Raw genomic sequence first — 17,455 nt, 5'->3', positions numbered from 1 at the left:
AAAAGAATAATAAAAAATTTAAAAAAAAGAAAAGCACAGGTCATTGACATGGCTAAGTCATTTCATCACAACCTAGTGAACAATCTACATCTATTACAGATATGTTTTATTCAACGTTGAGTTCGTATTCAGCTATAAAAGTACAGTAAGGAGACCTGTGATAACTCTTCTCACCGGATCTTCATCTTACTCTGTAGTGTCACCATGAGGTCATGGAGCTGAACTGTACCACATTATCTGTCAATGTGCAAAATATTAAAGGAAACACCATAAGTCAAATTGAGGTTTTGGTTTACTCCTTTATTAGATGTTAAGAAAATCCACAATGAAACAAATTAATTCATTCAGGGGTGTACATTAAATTAGAACACGGCTAATCGGGAACAGATGGATAGGAGGAAGAGGATGGTGGAGGAGCATCTTCTGGGTAAGAACGTAGAGACGAGGAAAAAACAGAAGTTTTCAGTGCTGGATATGCTCTTCAGACCACCGTACAATCAAAACTCTGTCACCCCATCAACGTCTTACCAAACACACACACCCCCACTGAACGCATTTCCTCGTCTAGAATGTTTTTGTTTGTTTGTTTACTGTTTAAATGCGGCCTATCAAAATGTTAGAGCTGAATGGACAAAGATGCGATCCATTCCTTACAAGTGCTTTTTGCTTCTTGCACACATTCACCAACAAACACGCAGTCAAAACATTCTTTCACAGATTTAACCTCTTTTTTTATTTTTTAAATGAAAACGTGTTGCGTAATCCAACTTAAAAAGATGGAGTGTGATGTTTGCATGCTTTATTTCGGAGACATTCCATAGTTTTCTTAGACGTCCCAAATTATCCGCATGCAAGCTGAACTGCACGACTTCTGTCCTTGTACTCGTGTTTACATGCGCCAAGGTATTGCATAGAACTCCGGGTTCATAAATTCCCCCTTCGCATTGCTTATGCAACCTATGATGGCTTAGATTTTTTCTTTGCTAAACTAATAGCTCTAAGTTACTGAGTTACCTCAGCGGTTTGCTCGAAAGGAACTCCATTTTTCCTCTACAATCAAAAGGTTTTACATTAATGCATCAATGCACTGTCACAGGTTTGAGCGTAGAGAATGCTTATAATAAAAAATTCCTGAGTGTCTGACAGCTGTCAAAGAAAGGGGGGCAAGACCCTGAAGTTGAATACATTTTGGGATGAGGTGAAGGGGTTGTTTCTTCAGTTGAAGTGTAATTGTGGACAAACCTCAGGCCTTCATTTGCATTTATCCAACAGAAGCCGTTCCCCTGCAACAGTGCATTACAGTGCACCTAAATTCACCATTAATGGAGAGATGATTTTAGTTTTGTGCTTCATGGTCTTGCTAGGATGCAATATCCTATCCCCATATGTTAAAATAGGAGAGGAAAAAATAAGGTTCATTTTTATATTCAGTTTGTTATTTGAAACCCAGAGTTTTTAGGAGGATTTCAGATTTTAGAGCCAATTTATTGAGAGGGTGTTTCAGATTTACTGCACTGTACTGATGCATTTGCATTCACGTCTCTGAGATGAAACTCCGACTACACTCAGTGCCTTCACAAGTTCTATGCCACCACACTCATGAACAGTGAGACATTAAATCAATGTTTCAACAATAGATTGTAAACCAAAAAAAAACAAAAGTAAAAACACACCTCATGAGAAAAGAAAGCATTTGTGTCTTAGTGTAGTCACGGCTTGTTTGTTTTTTGGTTTGATAGTCATCCCAACACTCGTGTTGTTGGTAGTAATTCTGCTCTTTCTGTAACTGGGGGGGGCGTTGAACCGCAAGGATGAACTTAATCATTAGATTCACAAAGAGACCTTAAAGTAAAAAAGCCACATTAAGCAAAAACTGATCTGGAAGAACTTTATCTCCGCAAGTTTTGCTACAAAAGAAAAGAAAAATGTGAGTGACTGAAGTATAAACTATTCCATCAACTTGTCAGCAAAACTGTGGAACTGCAACTTTAAAAGGTTTATGAACGTTTGTAGCACCAATTGTCTGTACCTTCAAATTTACAACAAAAAGAAAAGTTTTAAGCCAGTTGCACCCGAGGTGTCTGCAGAAATGGCTGTAGTCGTGTTTTCTCATGATGGGATTTGACCCCACACACATCGTTTTATGTGGGGGTTTTTTTTAATTTTTTTTTTTTTTTTTTAAATACAGCATTGTATGTTCAAGTAGAGTATTTTTATTTTTTTGCCCCAAAGAAGAAACAAAAACAAAGAAACACTTTGATTTCTGGTTATGTTTTTTGTTTAAAAGATTTTTTTAGTTATTTTTTAACCTCACAAACCACACTGTCTACTGCTAGCTTCTGAAAGACTATCACCATTCAAAGCTCAGACTTTTCCACACACGGGGAAATTTGCGGATATTTATAAGAAAGCTGCACACATTCTCTACTTCACATTCAGAAAGTCATCCAAGCAAACTAGATAAATTAAATTCTCAAATTCTTGCGCAACTAAAAACAGAAAATCTCAACATCCTTTTTTTTTTTTCTTTTTTTTTTTTAATTAAATGAATTTTTTATGGTCTTTCTGAACTTCAGATGGAAAGTAGAGGATGTGATAGCGGTTGTTTCACACAACATTAGGTTCAGCTAGAAGGAAAGGAGTGAGACTGGCTGGACAAACACACATGCACAACCATTCGGACACCACCAACCACCAGTATCTTTGTTCAAACTCAAAATGGTGGGAACAAAAACCAACAAGGAAAGAACAAAAACTTGTCCCTACTAGCTAACTGCGAGACTTTGGATGAGGACCAGTGTACGGAAGAATCAACTGAAACAAATTAGAAAATGTATGCCTGTTCATGACGTCACTCAAAGACAACATATTTTTATGAGTTTTCCTATTTTCACTCTTTGTTGAACTGATTGTTGATTACACAAGGTTTTTTTGTCTTTTTTTTCTCATTTTTTAAAGTTAGTAAATGAAAACCAACAGGGTTATGGTTTGGAGTTTTGGAGAGGTGTCTCAGAAAATTCGCCTACATTAGCTTTTCCAGCTCTGAGATTACCCTGAATCTTTGCTGGTAGAGGTCCAGTTACAAGGGTGGAGGAATTTTCCCGCTTGACGTCGCAGACGGGACTCCTCGTTAAAACTGGAGTTCAAATGTTGCTGCTCCCTAAAGAAAGAAGACAGAAAATGGTTTGGGTGATTTTACTACAAAGTTTTATCATTTCTGTACATGGAATAGATGCTGCAGCTGGAAGTAGATGATCGGTATCGATATATGTCGATAAAGTAGGCTGACCAGCGTCTTCTCATGGTTTATTCATGAATTAATTTTTTTATTTTGTTAGAAGATCACAAACAAGGACAAGACAAAGAGCTTCTGAACTCAGTCCCAGAAGGGCCGCAGCACTGCAGATTCTCAACATTACCCTGCTCCAACACTACCTAGTTAAATGGGTAGTGCTTCCTACAGTTTGAGCTGTGTGGTGTCCGTGCTTTGTCTGAATCTTTCCATCCTGCTAGCAGTCTTCAGTCCCTGATCCCTCAGACCTGCCGTTTCTGATGTTTTACAATGTTAGGCAGGAGGTGCTTCACACCTGTGTGAAGCGGCTGGGATGAGAATCAGCACCTCAAAATCTGAGACCATGGTCCTCAGCCGGAATAGGGTGGATTGCCCTCTCCGGGTCGGGGGTCAGGTCCTGCCTCAAGTGGAGGAGTTTAAATATCTCGGGGTCTTGTTCACGAGTGAGGGAGGGATGGAGCGCGAGATCGACAGACGGATTGGTGCGGCGTCTGCAGTAATGCGGGCTCTGCGCCGGTCTGTCGTGGTGAAGAAGGAGCTGAGCCAGAAGGCGAAGCTCTCGATTTACCAGTCGATCTACGTTCCTACCCTCACCTATGGTCATGAGCTGTGGGTCGTGACCGAAAGAACCAGATCTCGTATACAGGAGGTTGAAATGGTTTCCTCCGCAGGGTGGCCGGGCTCTCCCTTAGAGATAGGGTGAGGAGCTCGGTCATCCGGGAGGGGCTCAGAGTAGAGCCGCTGCTCCTCCGCATCGAGAGGAACCAGTTGAGGTGGCTCGGGCATCTGGTCAGGATGCCTCCTGGACCTCCCTGGTGAGGTGTTCCAGGCACGTCCCTCTGGGAGGAGACCCCGGGGAAGACCCAGGACACGCTGGAGGGATTATATCTCTCGGCTGGCCTGGGAACGCCTCGGGATCCCCCCCGCAGAGTTGGCAAATGTGGCTGGGGAGAGGGAAGTCTGGGCTTCCCTGCTTAGGCTGCTGCCCCCGCGACCCGACCCCAGATAAGCGGCAGAAGACGGATGGATGGATGGCAGCAGGTGGTTATGAAAAAGTAGTGTGTGTGTGTGTGTGTGTGTGGGGGGGGGGGGGGGGGGGGGGGGGGGGGGGGGGTACTTGCACTTTAAATAGCCCTGCACCAGTGTAATGATAAGAAAGGTAAATTGGTACAGCTGTCATGGGTTGTTTTTTTTTAAAGGATGCACCAACAAGTTGCATCCTCATCAGCCAATGATATTCAGTCTAAAAGTTTCCTTCTGGTGTTAATTCTGGTCATTTATTCAGTGTACAGTTCCCATTTAGCATTAATCCTAATTCTTATTACACAGCATTTGATTCATTTTTCTCCATAAGACAGATTTTAAATTCCAAGTACACAGCCTGCTTTATTTCTGCCTGAAAAGGAGAAAGAGGAATGTAGTGCCAGCTTATCAACGGTGTCCACATCAGATTTTCTTTTTTCCTGCCTTTAATCATTAATATGCAATTAAGAATAATGAAATTAATGCAACTTGAACATTCTGGAGCAACCATTGCTGCCAACATCAGACTCACAGGAGGCCAATTTATCTACCAAGACAACTCCAACAGACATTAAATCTGTATCGGTGTCCTATCAGTTCCCAAAATGAGCCATTTTTAAAAGACAAAATGTTGTACTTTCACATTTATTCAGTTTTTTTCTGTTAGATTTTTCAATAATATAAAATGAAACCAGATTGTTTTTCATTTAATTTGGTAAAACAGGGTTGTGTAGACAGATGACACAACCACTTCTCCATCTATGACCACAGCACCAGTACTGATTAACGACTAAAAGCATTTTATTACTAGTAGGAAGTTAAAACTTTTCTAATTTCATACACACTGCAGAATTACTTCCAGCCCAGGTGATTACAGCATTGCCAGGTACAATTCAATACTTTTTAGACCAGCTTCTAGGCCACAAGCTAGTAGGACAGACAAGTAAGGTAAGTTTTGTTGCAAAACACCAAGTTGCAGGTTTAGCAAACACCACCTAAAAAAACAGGTAAATAAATTTAATTTAGATTGTTTCACATGAGTTTGGTGTGCAAACAAACGTGTATTATCGTGCATGAAAAGAGCCTCGGAGTTGTGAGGTTACCTGTACACTGAGATCCAGGGAAAAGGGGGGAACAGACTGTGTTTTGCCACCAGCACTCATCTTGCTGGTTGCCAGTTCCTCCCTGTCTGCTTATATCTGACAGAGGAAACTAGATGAAACAAATGAGAAGTGGTTAGCTTGTTTTAGGAAACAGTCACCTGAGACACCATGAGTGGAAGCCATTTACAGCTAGAGGCAAGTCTATCTCAAAGTCACCAACTTCTACAAGCAGAAATCATTCAGCAAGTTTTAAAGTGACCCTTACCTCTGGAACATTACCAACAAAGTCGTAAGGAATCCCATGCTCGGGGAGCTGACCCTCTGGTGAACACATACAGGACTGTTTTTCTCCTGAAGATTCCTCTTTGCGAGTCTTGCCGACTGAGACGTTAGTCTGTCCACCAGCGCTGGACCCTGCCGTTTTGCAGTCTAAGCAAATCTCTTGCTCAGCGATTGGCAGGAGGCTATTAGATCCTTCCTGTGAATCCAGAGAGGTCTGGGCACTCTTCTCCATGCCAGACTTCTTTAATCTAGGTAAAAATTTACCAGATTCCAGTTCTGACTTCCCATAATAAGGGCCCTCACATTCTGCATCCTCCTCCAGAGGTTTGAGGTCTGCTTGAGGGTCATCGAAGACATCCACCGGAGCCAGGACGGGAAAACTCATCTCCTCTTTGTCGGTCTCGGCCTCTGAATCGCTCACTCCAGCAGGCGACAGCTCTGAGGCCGATATTGGTCGGAAATGAGTCCTGGGGGAAATACGAATGGCCCTATACTGTGTCCGGTTGATGCCACATATTCGAGAGTGGAAGGCTTCGTTCTCAGAGTCCGAGCAAAGAATAGATTTGGGCTTGAACCCCGGACTGAAAGAAGCAATTTCCTCGGGTTCAAAGGAACACTCGACATGGAGGACTTGAGAGAAGGGATTGTTCAGGTTGAGGGATGCAAACGGGTATTCTAAACCTTGCTCCTCACTATGCAAGCCTCCGTAAGATCCTATGAAATCTTCATGGAAGATCAAAGAAAATCCCTTATTCAATCCATCTCCAGCTCCTCTAATGGCCTGGTCACTCTGCCCAAAGGACACAAGAGGCCTCCACAGGGGCCGGTGTCCGGGAGCAAAGCAGCTGCTTGCGTTCATGAACACGTCTGTGCCAGTGATGGTGAGCATGTCTGCGCTGGAAGCAGCCGCACACTGTAGCAGGCTGTCCTGGGTGTCGTCTGGTGGCGCGACAGCCCAGTTCTTATCACCACTTAGTGTTTTCAACTCTCCATACACCCCTCCAAGGATGAATGATGTACCCTCCTTGTCAGAGTTCAAGTCCCAGGGCTTGGACGGAGTCATGTAATCCCCAGTATTGTTTACCTTGGAGAGCTGGTTTTTGGCCAAGTCTTGTTCGTCCTTCTTGCCTTCCCAGAGGTGATACTCAGACCGCTGCACTGCTTTTTTCTGAGGTCCCTGAACAGGAACGCCTTTCGTTTGGACCTCTAGACAGCTGCAACTGTAAGGATCTGGCTCGCTCGGGAAGAGGCCTTTGCTTAGTTTTTCTGTTCCATGCCTAAAAATTGCAGTTTTGCCATCTCCAATTGCAGTCCAAATGTCTTTTATGATCCCTGAGCTGTAATCATCACTCTGTTGGTTTGCGTTGTCTGAAAACATGCCAGTGCTGTATTGTTTACTCTCATCTTTTTCCAATGCAATTCCACACACAGATTCTAATTTAGATTTTTTGGTGAATGTCTGATTGGTTGTTGTGCCAACACTGACTCCCTCACACTTTTTACCAGAGTCTTCTTGCAAAAAATCCAAGATGTCATCCTCTAGATATGTACCAGAAAGAGGGGGGATAACACAACCCGTTTCTTCGTTGCCAATTCGAGCAGCATCCTCTGTCGGGGCACTGCCTTGCTCATTGTCTGACCGAGTCTCTTCTGAATGTGACCAGGGACTGCAAGTTCGCGTCGATAGATTAGAACAGTGTTCAGTTTCGTCAAAGGCACTATTTTTGGTCCATATTAGCAAACGAGACTGTTTATTAGAATGTGGGTCGAGACAGCTGCTAGAATCTGTGTTGTTTTCGTGACCAACGGTGAGTGAGTCGCGGGGGAAGGGAAAAGTGGGGCTGTCATACTGCAGCTCAAACAGAGAGAAACAGGATGAGTTCAAACAGGATGGATCGCCGGGCGCTTCGGGAACGGGCGGCTCCTCCGGATTTCTCGCCAGCTTGCTCAAGGTGAATGAAACACTATCGAGGAGAGGGGAGAGCCGGATGGGAGAGTCTCCAATGAAGCTTTCCCCATCTATATCTTCGGATGTGGATGGCGAGTAACATCCCCACACCTGAACCATGTTTTCAAGATCTTCCATTAAAAATCCAACAGATCCCGAAGCTTCCTGCGAGTCAGCCCGTATTGCACTTTTCCCTTGCTGCTCAAGGCCATCTAACACTAAACAACATTCTGCCTCAACGTCTCCTTGCTCTTTGCTTTTTTGCCGAATCATGCTTAAGATCCGACTCTCTTGTATTGAGTCTGAGGCACTAGTATCCAATATGGATTGGTAAATATCGACTTCATAGAAGTGAGGGAATTCAGACAGATGCTTGTCATCTAAATCTCTACTATCCTCTGGCTGAGGGCAGCTCGAAGTCCCGGCGAGTTCGGCGGTTTCATCTTCTGCTTCCACAAAGTGGCCATCAACAAATGAGCCGGCTGCTAAATACGCTCTGTGGTAGTTCTCGTCGGCAAGGCAGATTCCCTGGATGTTCTCCGGCAGCCTCTCCACATCTGCTGACAAGCTGAAGCCGTCCGGGGAGTCAACCCTGCTTCGGTATTTTGTTTCCAGCTTGCTTTGTCGGCTGACTGGGATAAAATACTCAGTAATGGGCTCTGTGTACCAAAGCGGCTCCTCCATGTACTCCATCTTGTGTCTGGCCTCACCTCCGGACTCTTTTGCTTCCATCCAGCCTGGATCTCTACGAATCTCTTTCAGCGGTCTCTTCCCCTTTTTGTAAAGCTGTGGTTGTTTGGCAGCAACGCCAGTGGCACTGTTGCTGCTCCCTCCTGCGTTTCTTCGCTCCTCTTTGTCGATAACCTTCATCTGCAGCTTCACCTGCCCACTGTTGCGTGTTCTCTTATTCTTCGTAGCCTCCCTGGATTTGTGCCTTATCCGAACGGTCTTGCTTCTGGACGACTTTGAGTCACCCTGGTTCCCGCTTGAGCTTGAACCTGCCTCGCTGGAGCCAGAAGACCAGGATCTGGGTCTGTACTTGCCCTCAGATCTGTGTCTAATCTGTCTCTTTGAGTGGACAGTACATTTCTCCTCTGCCACTGCACCGCTGTGGTAACGGTTTTCCTTTTCCTTCTTGCTTCGTCGCTGCTGCCCTCTCTCGTTAGTTACGGTGGTGATAGTACTGCATCCCTCTATGTTTCGCTCTTTTGTAGCTTCACCTTCGCTGTTGCAATCTTTAGGGGAAGAGGTGTCTGTGCTAGTTTGTGGGGCTGCAGAGGATGATGAACTTGAGTATGCGCAGGCCTTAGCCTTGTTCCACACCGTCATAATCTCTTGGAGACAAACAGGTTTTTCTGACAGAGGAGGAAAGGCTTCATAATACCTGCAGACACAAGAAAGAAAGATGGGATTTAGAGCAGGAATGCTCAAATATACTAATCTGCAGACAGTTTCATAGCTTACATTTCCACCTGGTCCTTTGACGAGGGAGACTCGGCTCGATCTGGAGACTGAGAGCCATCAGATTTTTTCAGAACATGTTTCTCCTCTGTAAGAGTGACGGAACAAACTTCCTGTCAGGTTACAGCTCAACTTGTTTTTACACAAAGCATTTTAAATACAGTCATACAGGATTGTCCAACCTTTCTGTTTGTTTTGGATGTCCTTCAGCTTACAGCAAAGCTCTTCAACCAGGCTCTCAATTCCTGAGTTCTGTCCACGAGACAAAGACAAGAAACATCAGTGATTCATATTGTCCTACCAGTAAGCAGGAACCTGACATGCTGTTCAGGTTCAATCTGACCTGTTTTAGCATTTAACTGCAGTGGGGAAAAAAAAAACTCAAAACACCATTTTCTTAGCTGGAAATTTGGTGACAATTTCTCCAGTTACCCAAAACATCAAAACAAATGCTTTAAACCAAGCTATGGATCTAACAAATCATACTGATAGATGATGGTGAATATTGTAAGATTACTATTATTGGTATTATTAGTAGTAGTACTATTACCAATACTAATAACTATTATGAATAATGATAAGCTGTTTAGGATAACTACTTTATTAAATTAGTAGCTATGTAATGGAATTGTTAGTCAGGATCATTAGTATTTTGCATTATTTAGAAAGATTGTTCTATTCCACTACATTTTACTTAATTTTATTCCATATTACATTATTCAATTAGATGGACTGCATACGACTCCCCAGATGGGCAGAAGATTGGACTCAACTCACATTTCATAACACATAAGTCATGACATTTTCATTCACAACTTTCTTCTGTTTGTTCTGTAACTAATACCTTATGTCACACTCCATGTACTCGTGTCCTGTGTTGTAAATACAAAAATTGAATTTCATCATTTTTGTACAGGTGCTATAAATTTGTTTACTCCTGTCGTTTCAAATCAGACTTGATTTATTAACATGGATTTTAGATCATGTGGGTGAAGTATAAACTTCAATGGTGATGCTGTGTGCCCTCACTCAATGGTGTCGTGGGACGGGAATAAGTTGAATGATGTCACAAAACATCAAGAGTGGAATGAAGTATAAACTTTATTGGTGATGTTGTGTGCCCTCATTCATTGGTGTTGTGGGAAGAGAATCCTGTTTTGCAGAGCTGCTTGCTTATATCACTGAAGAAGGTAAACTGAGCATGTGAAACAACAAAAGTTATGGTCTCATGGTGTGTGTGTGTGTGTGGGGATGGTTGGCCACCTCCCCAGCGCTCCCACGTTATGTTGCAGAATGAGGGGTATTAAAGTGGGGAAGCCCCAGACTTCGGTGGAGTCTGCTGCGGGTCTATCTGATCAGGACGCCCAGCTGGTTTTGGCACTCTCTACCGGGGTTGTGGGCTCCCCAACCTATCCGCGTTACGGTAAGAGCTGGAAACTGAAAAGTGCCTTAACCGATGTGCTTACTCTTGTGCTGCAAGGTTAATAAAACGCTGAGTTAATCATTGGGCAGAGAGTTTGTGTGTTCATTATTTGCCAACTTCCTACAATCCTGCAAAATAAATAAAAGTGTTTCATTACAGTGGGTCAAATCGTGAAAAATTGCTATTTTTGAACATATTTCTTATGGGACAATGGTAACAGAGTTTAGGGGGGACCTGGGAAATGTCCTGAGAGCTGTCTGTGTCCCCATCAGATCTGCCATGATGAATGCAGAGACAGACCTGCTGGCTTTTGGAGGGGCATAGAGGTAAATCTGGAACCAGAAGAACGTATTTGGTGCAGAGAGGGGTCTAAAGGCACCACAAACACAAGATCTCAACCTGTGATGTGACTAAATAATCTACAAATGAAGACATCTCTGTGAAATGGAATGGACCTTTCATGTTCATGTTTTACACACAAAACACTATAATAGAATGTTTTTCTCCTAAATCAAGTGTAGTAAAATCTGGGAAAGAAGCACTTTCTTTGCTCCCTGAAACATTTATTGAGGATTAATCATGCCTTATTGATGTGAGATCGGCTATTTAGATAAACAGATCTGTTAGAAATGTGGTATAAACACCTACTGTAAAGGAATTTTTCACGGGTTAAAATGTACCCCAACTCTACCATGAAGGCCCAAAATATGAATATTATGTAAAGGTTAAGTCTATGAAACTAAATACTGTTAGCTTTTATTTGTTTGTTGTATTTCAAGTAATAACATTTAGTGAAATCTCAAGACTAGGCCAGATGTGAGAGAACACAGTAGCTTACATGAACACAAAAGAATCATTTGTTTTTCCAAAACAATAAGGAGCCATGACCGATAACGGGAGATCCTTTAGCCTTGGGTAATGTCCCCATTGACATGATCCGAAAGAATAAATGAAAGCCACGCGGCTGACAACTCAAGCCAGCTGACTTGTGAGAGTTTAGGCATGCTCAGCCATGACTCGGCTATATTTAGCTGCAGCGCACAAATGCTTTCAATAAACAAATAAATAAATGGCTAAGTAACAGAATAGTTATTTTCTCATCTGTACTACGTATATCCTCATCATTTACCAGCTGCTTAAATCTTACATTTAGAGGCATTGATTTCTCATCAACATAGCACTACACAGTCACTGTCAGAGCAAATGTTCTCACCCTAAAAGAAAATAAATAAAAAATAATTCTAATTTCCAGTTTATCCCCTTGGAAAACCATTCCAGGGAAACCATTATTACTATTCCAGCTTAGAAAAGCAAGGTGTTTTCTCTTGCATCACTGTGCTAATGCCAGTCAGCTGACAGGCAACCAACTCAATGCTGCAATCCGGCACAGCGTATGCTGCTTGAAAAAGAAAGGAAAAGGAGAGTGCAGAGTTCACTCCCCCGAGAGGAGGAAAACACTCTTACTCTTGCAAATCTAGTCCCCATCTGGTTGTTCTTTTATCCACAGGCGAAAGGATCGACAAAACTACTCAGTAATGGAAGGAACATCAGTTTTACTTCTCAGTTACACTAAATTCTTACATTTTACTGTCAGCCAGGAAAGGCTCTTCTTTGATTTAGGAAAAAGTGAGTGTTGACCCCGATTTAATAACCTCTCTAATGACGACAAAGTGTCGCAAGCACAAAGATTACTTTGTATTTTCAAAAGAGGTCTTTCCTTTATCAATGCTTTGGCTTCCCACATTGGCCTAGCTTTATTTTGTCCATCCACTGCGACTCATGTCATTAAAATCTGCATGACTGCACCTTAACAAGCCACAAGAAATACTACAGTAATAATTCCTAACATAATTAGGCAATATACACCACCATGCAGAATGCAATCAGGATACCTTTCATTCAGACGTCTGGGGAAAAAAGGCACGGCAATGTAAGGGCTACTAGCCACGCTTCCAATACAAGAGAAAAATTATTTTTTAGGGCTTGGAAAGCTAAAACGCAGCCTACAGTCAGCCAGGACAATGCTTACTTCATCAGATGCAGAGCGGAGACATTGCACTGCAGCTTGCTTCTTCATTTCCTCAAGACTCAGGTCAGTCCCTCCTTTCTTCTTGCTCTTGCCCCACTTCTTCCCAGTTCCCTTCTCCCACCCCAGGAAGATGTCATTTTCCTTTAAAAAAAAAAGAAAAAAAAGAAAAAAAAAAAAAGAAACAGTAAAGAAATAAATAGGTCAAATGTATGTGTTAAATACTTAACACCCACCTCAAATGATAATCAGAAACATGATTGATAACAATTATCAAAACTTTACAACAAGCAATACGGTTGTTTTTTAAGATTTTGGTGGCCTACCTGGTCCTGTAGGTCATAGTCATAACTGTCATGCAGGAGGAGGCTGAGGACATAGCGGGTGTAAATCATGGCATCAATCCCACACTTCTCAAGCTCCTGGCCAAGCCAGCTTTGTACTGGACCCAAAGATTGGAGGAGAGACATCTCCGAGGCAGGCAGAGGGCCCACGAGGGGGTAGGGGCAAGAGAGGTTCTCAGGAGGAGCAGGACCGTCTGAATCGGTGCTCACTGGACGCATGGGACCTCAGGTGTTGGCCATTCTCAAGCAGAGCAGCATTGTGATGGGAGTTACTGTAGGGCAGTAGGTGGAGAAGGGGGATGGCGAGAGGACAAGGCAGGACCTCTGGAAGAGGGGGGCTGTCACTCCAGCAGGACAAGCTGAAGGGGCTCTACATGGGGAGGCATGTAGGATGTGTTTTCTTCTTTTATTGCTTTGAGCAAGAAAGGTGGTTTTACTCGTGAGGCATGGCTTACGCTGCTGACTGATCTCAGCTGCAGAACAAAACACAAGACGTGTTAACGTCTCAGTCAGAGAGGTCCATTTTGGGACTACGGCTTTACTTCACCGGCACAACCTGAACAGAAGAAACAAGAATAAATTAGTTTCAATCAAAATTATTTTATTCTTGAATGCAAACTCAGTCAACAAACAAAAAATCTTGTATCCTATAAGTCATTTATGAAAGAAAATCTGTTAATCATGAACATGCAAAATGTAATTAAGTATTTCTGAGACACCTGGACCAGTGTACAAGGCTTTGAATGTTAGGGCCTGCGTGATTGTTAAATTGAGGCCACGTTTGAAGAGAGAGCCATTTTGATTTTATCATTTGAACATTTTGTTCACAGCAAAGCAATGATCTGGAAGCACAAATTTTAAGACATGTATCCTTGGTCAAAAAAAAAAAAAAAAAAAAAGACTTAACACATTGCAGTTGATATTAGGGGTGGGAAATTCAAATAAAAAAAAAAAAAAAAAAAGAAATTTAAAAAAAAAATCGAAAATCTGGATTTTTTTGTTTCACAATTTTAAGGTTTTTTTTATTTCAATGAAATAAAATTAATCGACTGTAAAAAAATTTTTTGTCATTTTTATTGATCTTTTTACTTGTCTTCTTGGGCATTATAGCAGCAGAATGATGGTCTGGCTACTATGTTGTTTTCTCCTAACTGAAATCAAGAAAAATTACTAGCAAAAAAAAGTTTTATAAATTCTTTTTTGGTTTTTCATCTACAAAAATCAGCAATATTGAAGAATTGTGAGAATCTCAATTTAAATCGGCACCCAAAATATCGGAATCAAATCGAAACAAAAGCATATCGTCACTGCCCAAGTTGATATGTCCCTGTTTATAAAGAGGAAAAAAGAAAGGCTTTATGTGAATTAGTTACATGAACTTAGGTTCTGTCAATGGACAGGAAAGGACTCAGCAAAAATGCATCATGTGCATCACGACAAGCCAATGAGAGAATAAATCCAAGCATAGTTTCAGCATGGGGGGAAAATAAGAAAACAAATGGGAACAAGTGACCAAGATTATATTAAGGCTTTATTTTATTCTAAACCATAAGGGTAAGTTCAAAGATGTTTTAAAAAATATATATATTTTAGCGAAAAAACATGTCAAATTAAGCCCAACATCATCAGTACAGAGGAATTCAAGGTAGGTGATAAAGGTCCCGGCTCAGTGTTCCTAACCAAGGAAACGGATTCCTCCAGTTGCATTGAATAAGTGGAAGCTGCTGGCTGAAAAGCCATGTGTTAGTGGAAGCTGCTGGCTGGAAAAGCCATGTGTTAGTGGAAGCTGCTGGCTGGAAAAGCCATGTGTTACATGGTAACAGTGGCTTCGGACAGCGACGTGAAGAGCAAATGGAGGCTGCATCGATGTGATTGGCTGGCCCAGTCGTCATTCAGCAGCAGCATTTTAATAGTTCCCCGCTGGTAACGTCAAAAGGGCAAGATAAGAAGCTTTGCTGTGTGCTACCACAACATTTAAACCATCCACACCCTTTCTCATTGCAATACTATTCCGCTTAAACACAGAAGGACAACAGCTGATCGCTTTGCATGTTAAGGTGCGATAGTTGCTAAATATGGCTGACCAGTGTCTGCTACAAACCAGCTGTTATGTTGGATCCACGTTAGCTCCGGCGGCTACATTACGACTGTACTGTCAACATAGCTTAACCCTGTAAAATAAAAAATAAACTGTTTGAGGACGATTTTATGTGACACTAAAAAGCCCAAAACTGTAACATAGTTGTCACGTAAACTTGCTAATAGTGTGTTGTTTGATGGTTGCTTTATACCGACTGTTTACTGACATTAACGCAAACTACCGTCCTGTCGAGTGCGGTATGTTAACTCCATAACTACATATATAGATTAAATATCGCTGTCATTGCAGCATTTATTCAGAAATCCTTGTGAAGTAAATGAATCCCATGCTGGAGCAACTTTGTGTCCCTGCAGTCAGACGGCAAGGTTAGCCGGACCACCGACCTTTAGCCGCGTTAGCTTCTTCCAGCGCTACATTTTCAGACATTTTAGTGCGTTTTTACTATCCAGCATGCACATTTCACATGAGGGGAGTTTCAATTGATCAATTTAATCACCGACACCAGCGATCCTTGCCGACATCAACACTAGGTAGCTTTGAGACGGGCAGGAGATCCGAGGCTCCCTACGGTGACATTTCAGCTCTTCGTTAAACGTCGCAAAGCGCAAACATTAAGTCCAGCTTAAAAGTTGTGCTACGAAACATGACAATAACCAAAAGTACAAACAGTACGCCACAAGCGTCATTTAAAACCAATTTGTAGCTAGCTTTAGCGTTAGCTTCCATGTCGCTCTGCTTGTTGTTGTGACCGGGTGGGAGGAGGAGCGGCTGGCCGGGAGCCTACCAGCGGCTGGCCGGGAAGCTACCAGCGGCTGTCAGGCGTCTTTTCCTCACAAATGTGCGCCATGTCGCCACACAGCAAAAGCACAAACAGGCTAAACATGTCCAGACACATGTTGAAACCTTAACGCTAAAAGAAAGTTGGCTGCTGTACTCACCTGCCAGGAGCTGAAGCAGCGAGAAGGAGCGAAAGGGGAGCGGCTACTTCTCTCCCGCTGCCGTTCCGAGCTCCGGAATCCGCTGCGGTAGCAGAGCGTATCATGGACGCCGACAGAAATGGCGCTGTTTTCACATCTACTGCGCTTTCAACAGCGTCAACGAAACCGGCGACATTCGGGCTCCAGCCAAAGGAAGGTCATTCCTTGAGTAACACAGATGCACAGAGCCACAATGTCTGCCGCAGAAACAACAGTTTCATACAGACACTGACCGCCGACTGCGCCTCCCTCCGCGTTCGTATCTAGGCAACAAGGCAAACCTCTGCTGTCCTGCCGGTATATGTTTGATTCATCCGCGGAAAGATTGCATCAGAAGTCGAACTAGTATATTTATTTAAAATGCAAATTATTATTATTGTATAATAAATACCTAATTCGTATTATTAACTACAAGATCAACAAATGAGAAATCATAATTTTCTAATGATATTTAGCTATGAAAACGTATAATTTAAAGGTGATTTAGATTTATGTCAACCAGTTTATGAGGAAATATTGTACTCTATAGTAAAACTAACTTTAATATCTGTAGATCCGAGGTATTTTTGTGTCTGGAGGTAAGACGGCTGCTGGTTACACATTTTTATAATATTTATAAGTTTTGTAAGGGGAACACATATTTTCAGGTACATATGCTGATATAAGTGCTTGTCAAGGTATCAATCAGTTTTAAGTATCACTGGGATCCATTCTTCAGCATAAACACCTTTTTGCATGCAGCCTTTTGAATTTTGTCTCAAATTACCTTGCCTTTTTTTTAAGGATAAAATACTATAATCACTATGAGTTCTACTTCTGTCACTTGAATGTGTCTGTTACTGCAGTTTGTCTGGTTTACTATAAGAACATTCATATTTTTATCACCACTACATATCTGCACAGTATGGCCTTGCAACTTGAAGCAGCAACCTGTTCTTTCAACACAAAGCGAGTAAAATTTCACAAACTATGGTATTAATGTAACTGTCTACTGATGTCTCTGTCATCTGCCCTTTGATCCCAGATGTTATACTCTGGGGGATAAGAACCACACAGCCTCAATGTGTTAATAGGGTTATCTTCAATGGGCTTCCTGGGTGATGCTATAGCAGTTTAATCAGTCCCTTTTGGCCATTTTCCAAGTTATTTTTGATCACCATCTGGAGCAAAAGCAATGCATCCAAAGGACAAATCTTCTGATCTAGAGATTTTGTTTTTGGCACCAATATCCTGTTGCATTTTCTGTAAAACATTCTTATCATTAATGAGAATTGTTCTGCCTCGCCGGTGTTTCTGTCCTTCCTGCCACTGACCAAATCTTGTCTGAGTTTCAGCCACAGCGGCAGCAATATGCCTTGACTAAACATTTGCAGAGCAGCATCTCAATCTGCTCCGCTCTTTGCTCTGACAGCTTTCTCATCTGCCAGTGTTAATTGAAAGTCAGTTTAGAGCAGATGGCGTGGTTAAAAAAATGC

At 42.3% G+C, this 17,455-nt stretch overlaps 1 protein-coding gene across 2 annotated transcripts; it reads right to left on the bottom strand.

The window, feature by feature from the left end:
• Positions 1 to 286: 286 nt before the first annotated feature.
• kiaa0232 (KIAA0232) lies at positions 287 to 16,075 on the bottom strand. Of its 2 annotated transcripts, none has more exons than XM_079258040.1 (8): positions 15,942 to 16,075; positions 12,885 to 13,458; positions 12,562 to 12,702; positions 9,292 to 9,361; positions 9,113 to 9,197; positions 5,684 to 9,032; positions 5,419 to 5,527; positions 287 to 3,160 (listed from the first exon to the last, which is right to left on the bottom strand). In XM_079258040.1, the coding sequence occupies exons 2-8, from the start codon at positions 13,119 to 13,121 to the stop codon at positions 3,144 to 3,146; spliced, it is 4,008 nt and encodes a 1,335-aa protein (XP_079114166.1). In that variant the 5' UTR covers positions 13,122 to 13,458; positions 15,942 to 16,075; the 3' UTR covers positions 287 to 3,143. The 2 variants fall into 2 exon arrangements, with proteins under 2 accessions (XP_079114166.1, XP_079114167.1); XM_079258041.1 differs by lacking the exon at positions 15,942 to 16,075 and adding an exon at positions 15,500 to 15,629.
• Positions 16,076 to 17,455: the final 1,380 nt, after the last annotated feature.

This window comes from Telmatherina bonti (genome assembly GCF_933228915.1).
Source record: "Telmatherina bonti genome assembly, chromosome: 18".
Taxonomy (NCBI): Eukaryota; Metazoa; Chordata; class Actinopteri; order Atheriniformes; family Telmatherinidae; genus Telmatherina; species Telmatherina bonti.
Note: the sequence above shows the minus strand (reverse complement) of the source record. Positions and strands in the feature narration are given on the sequence as shown.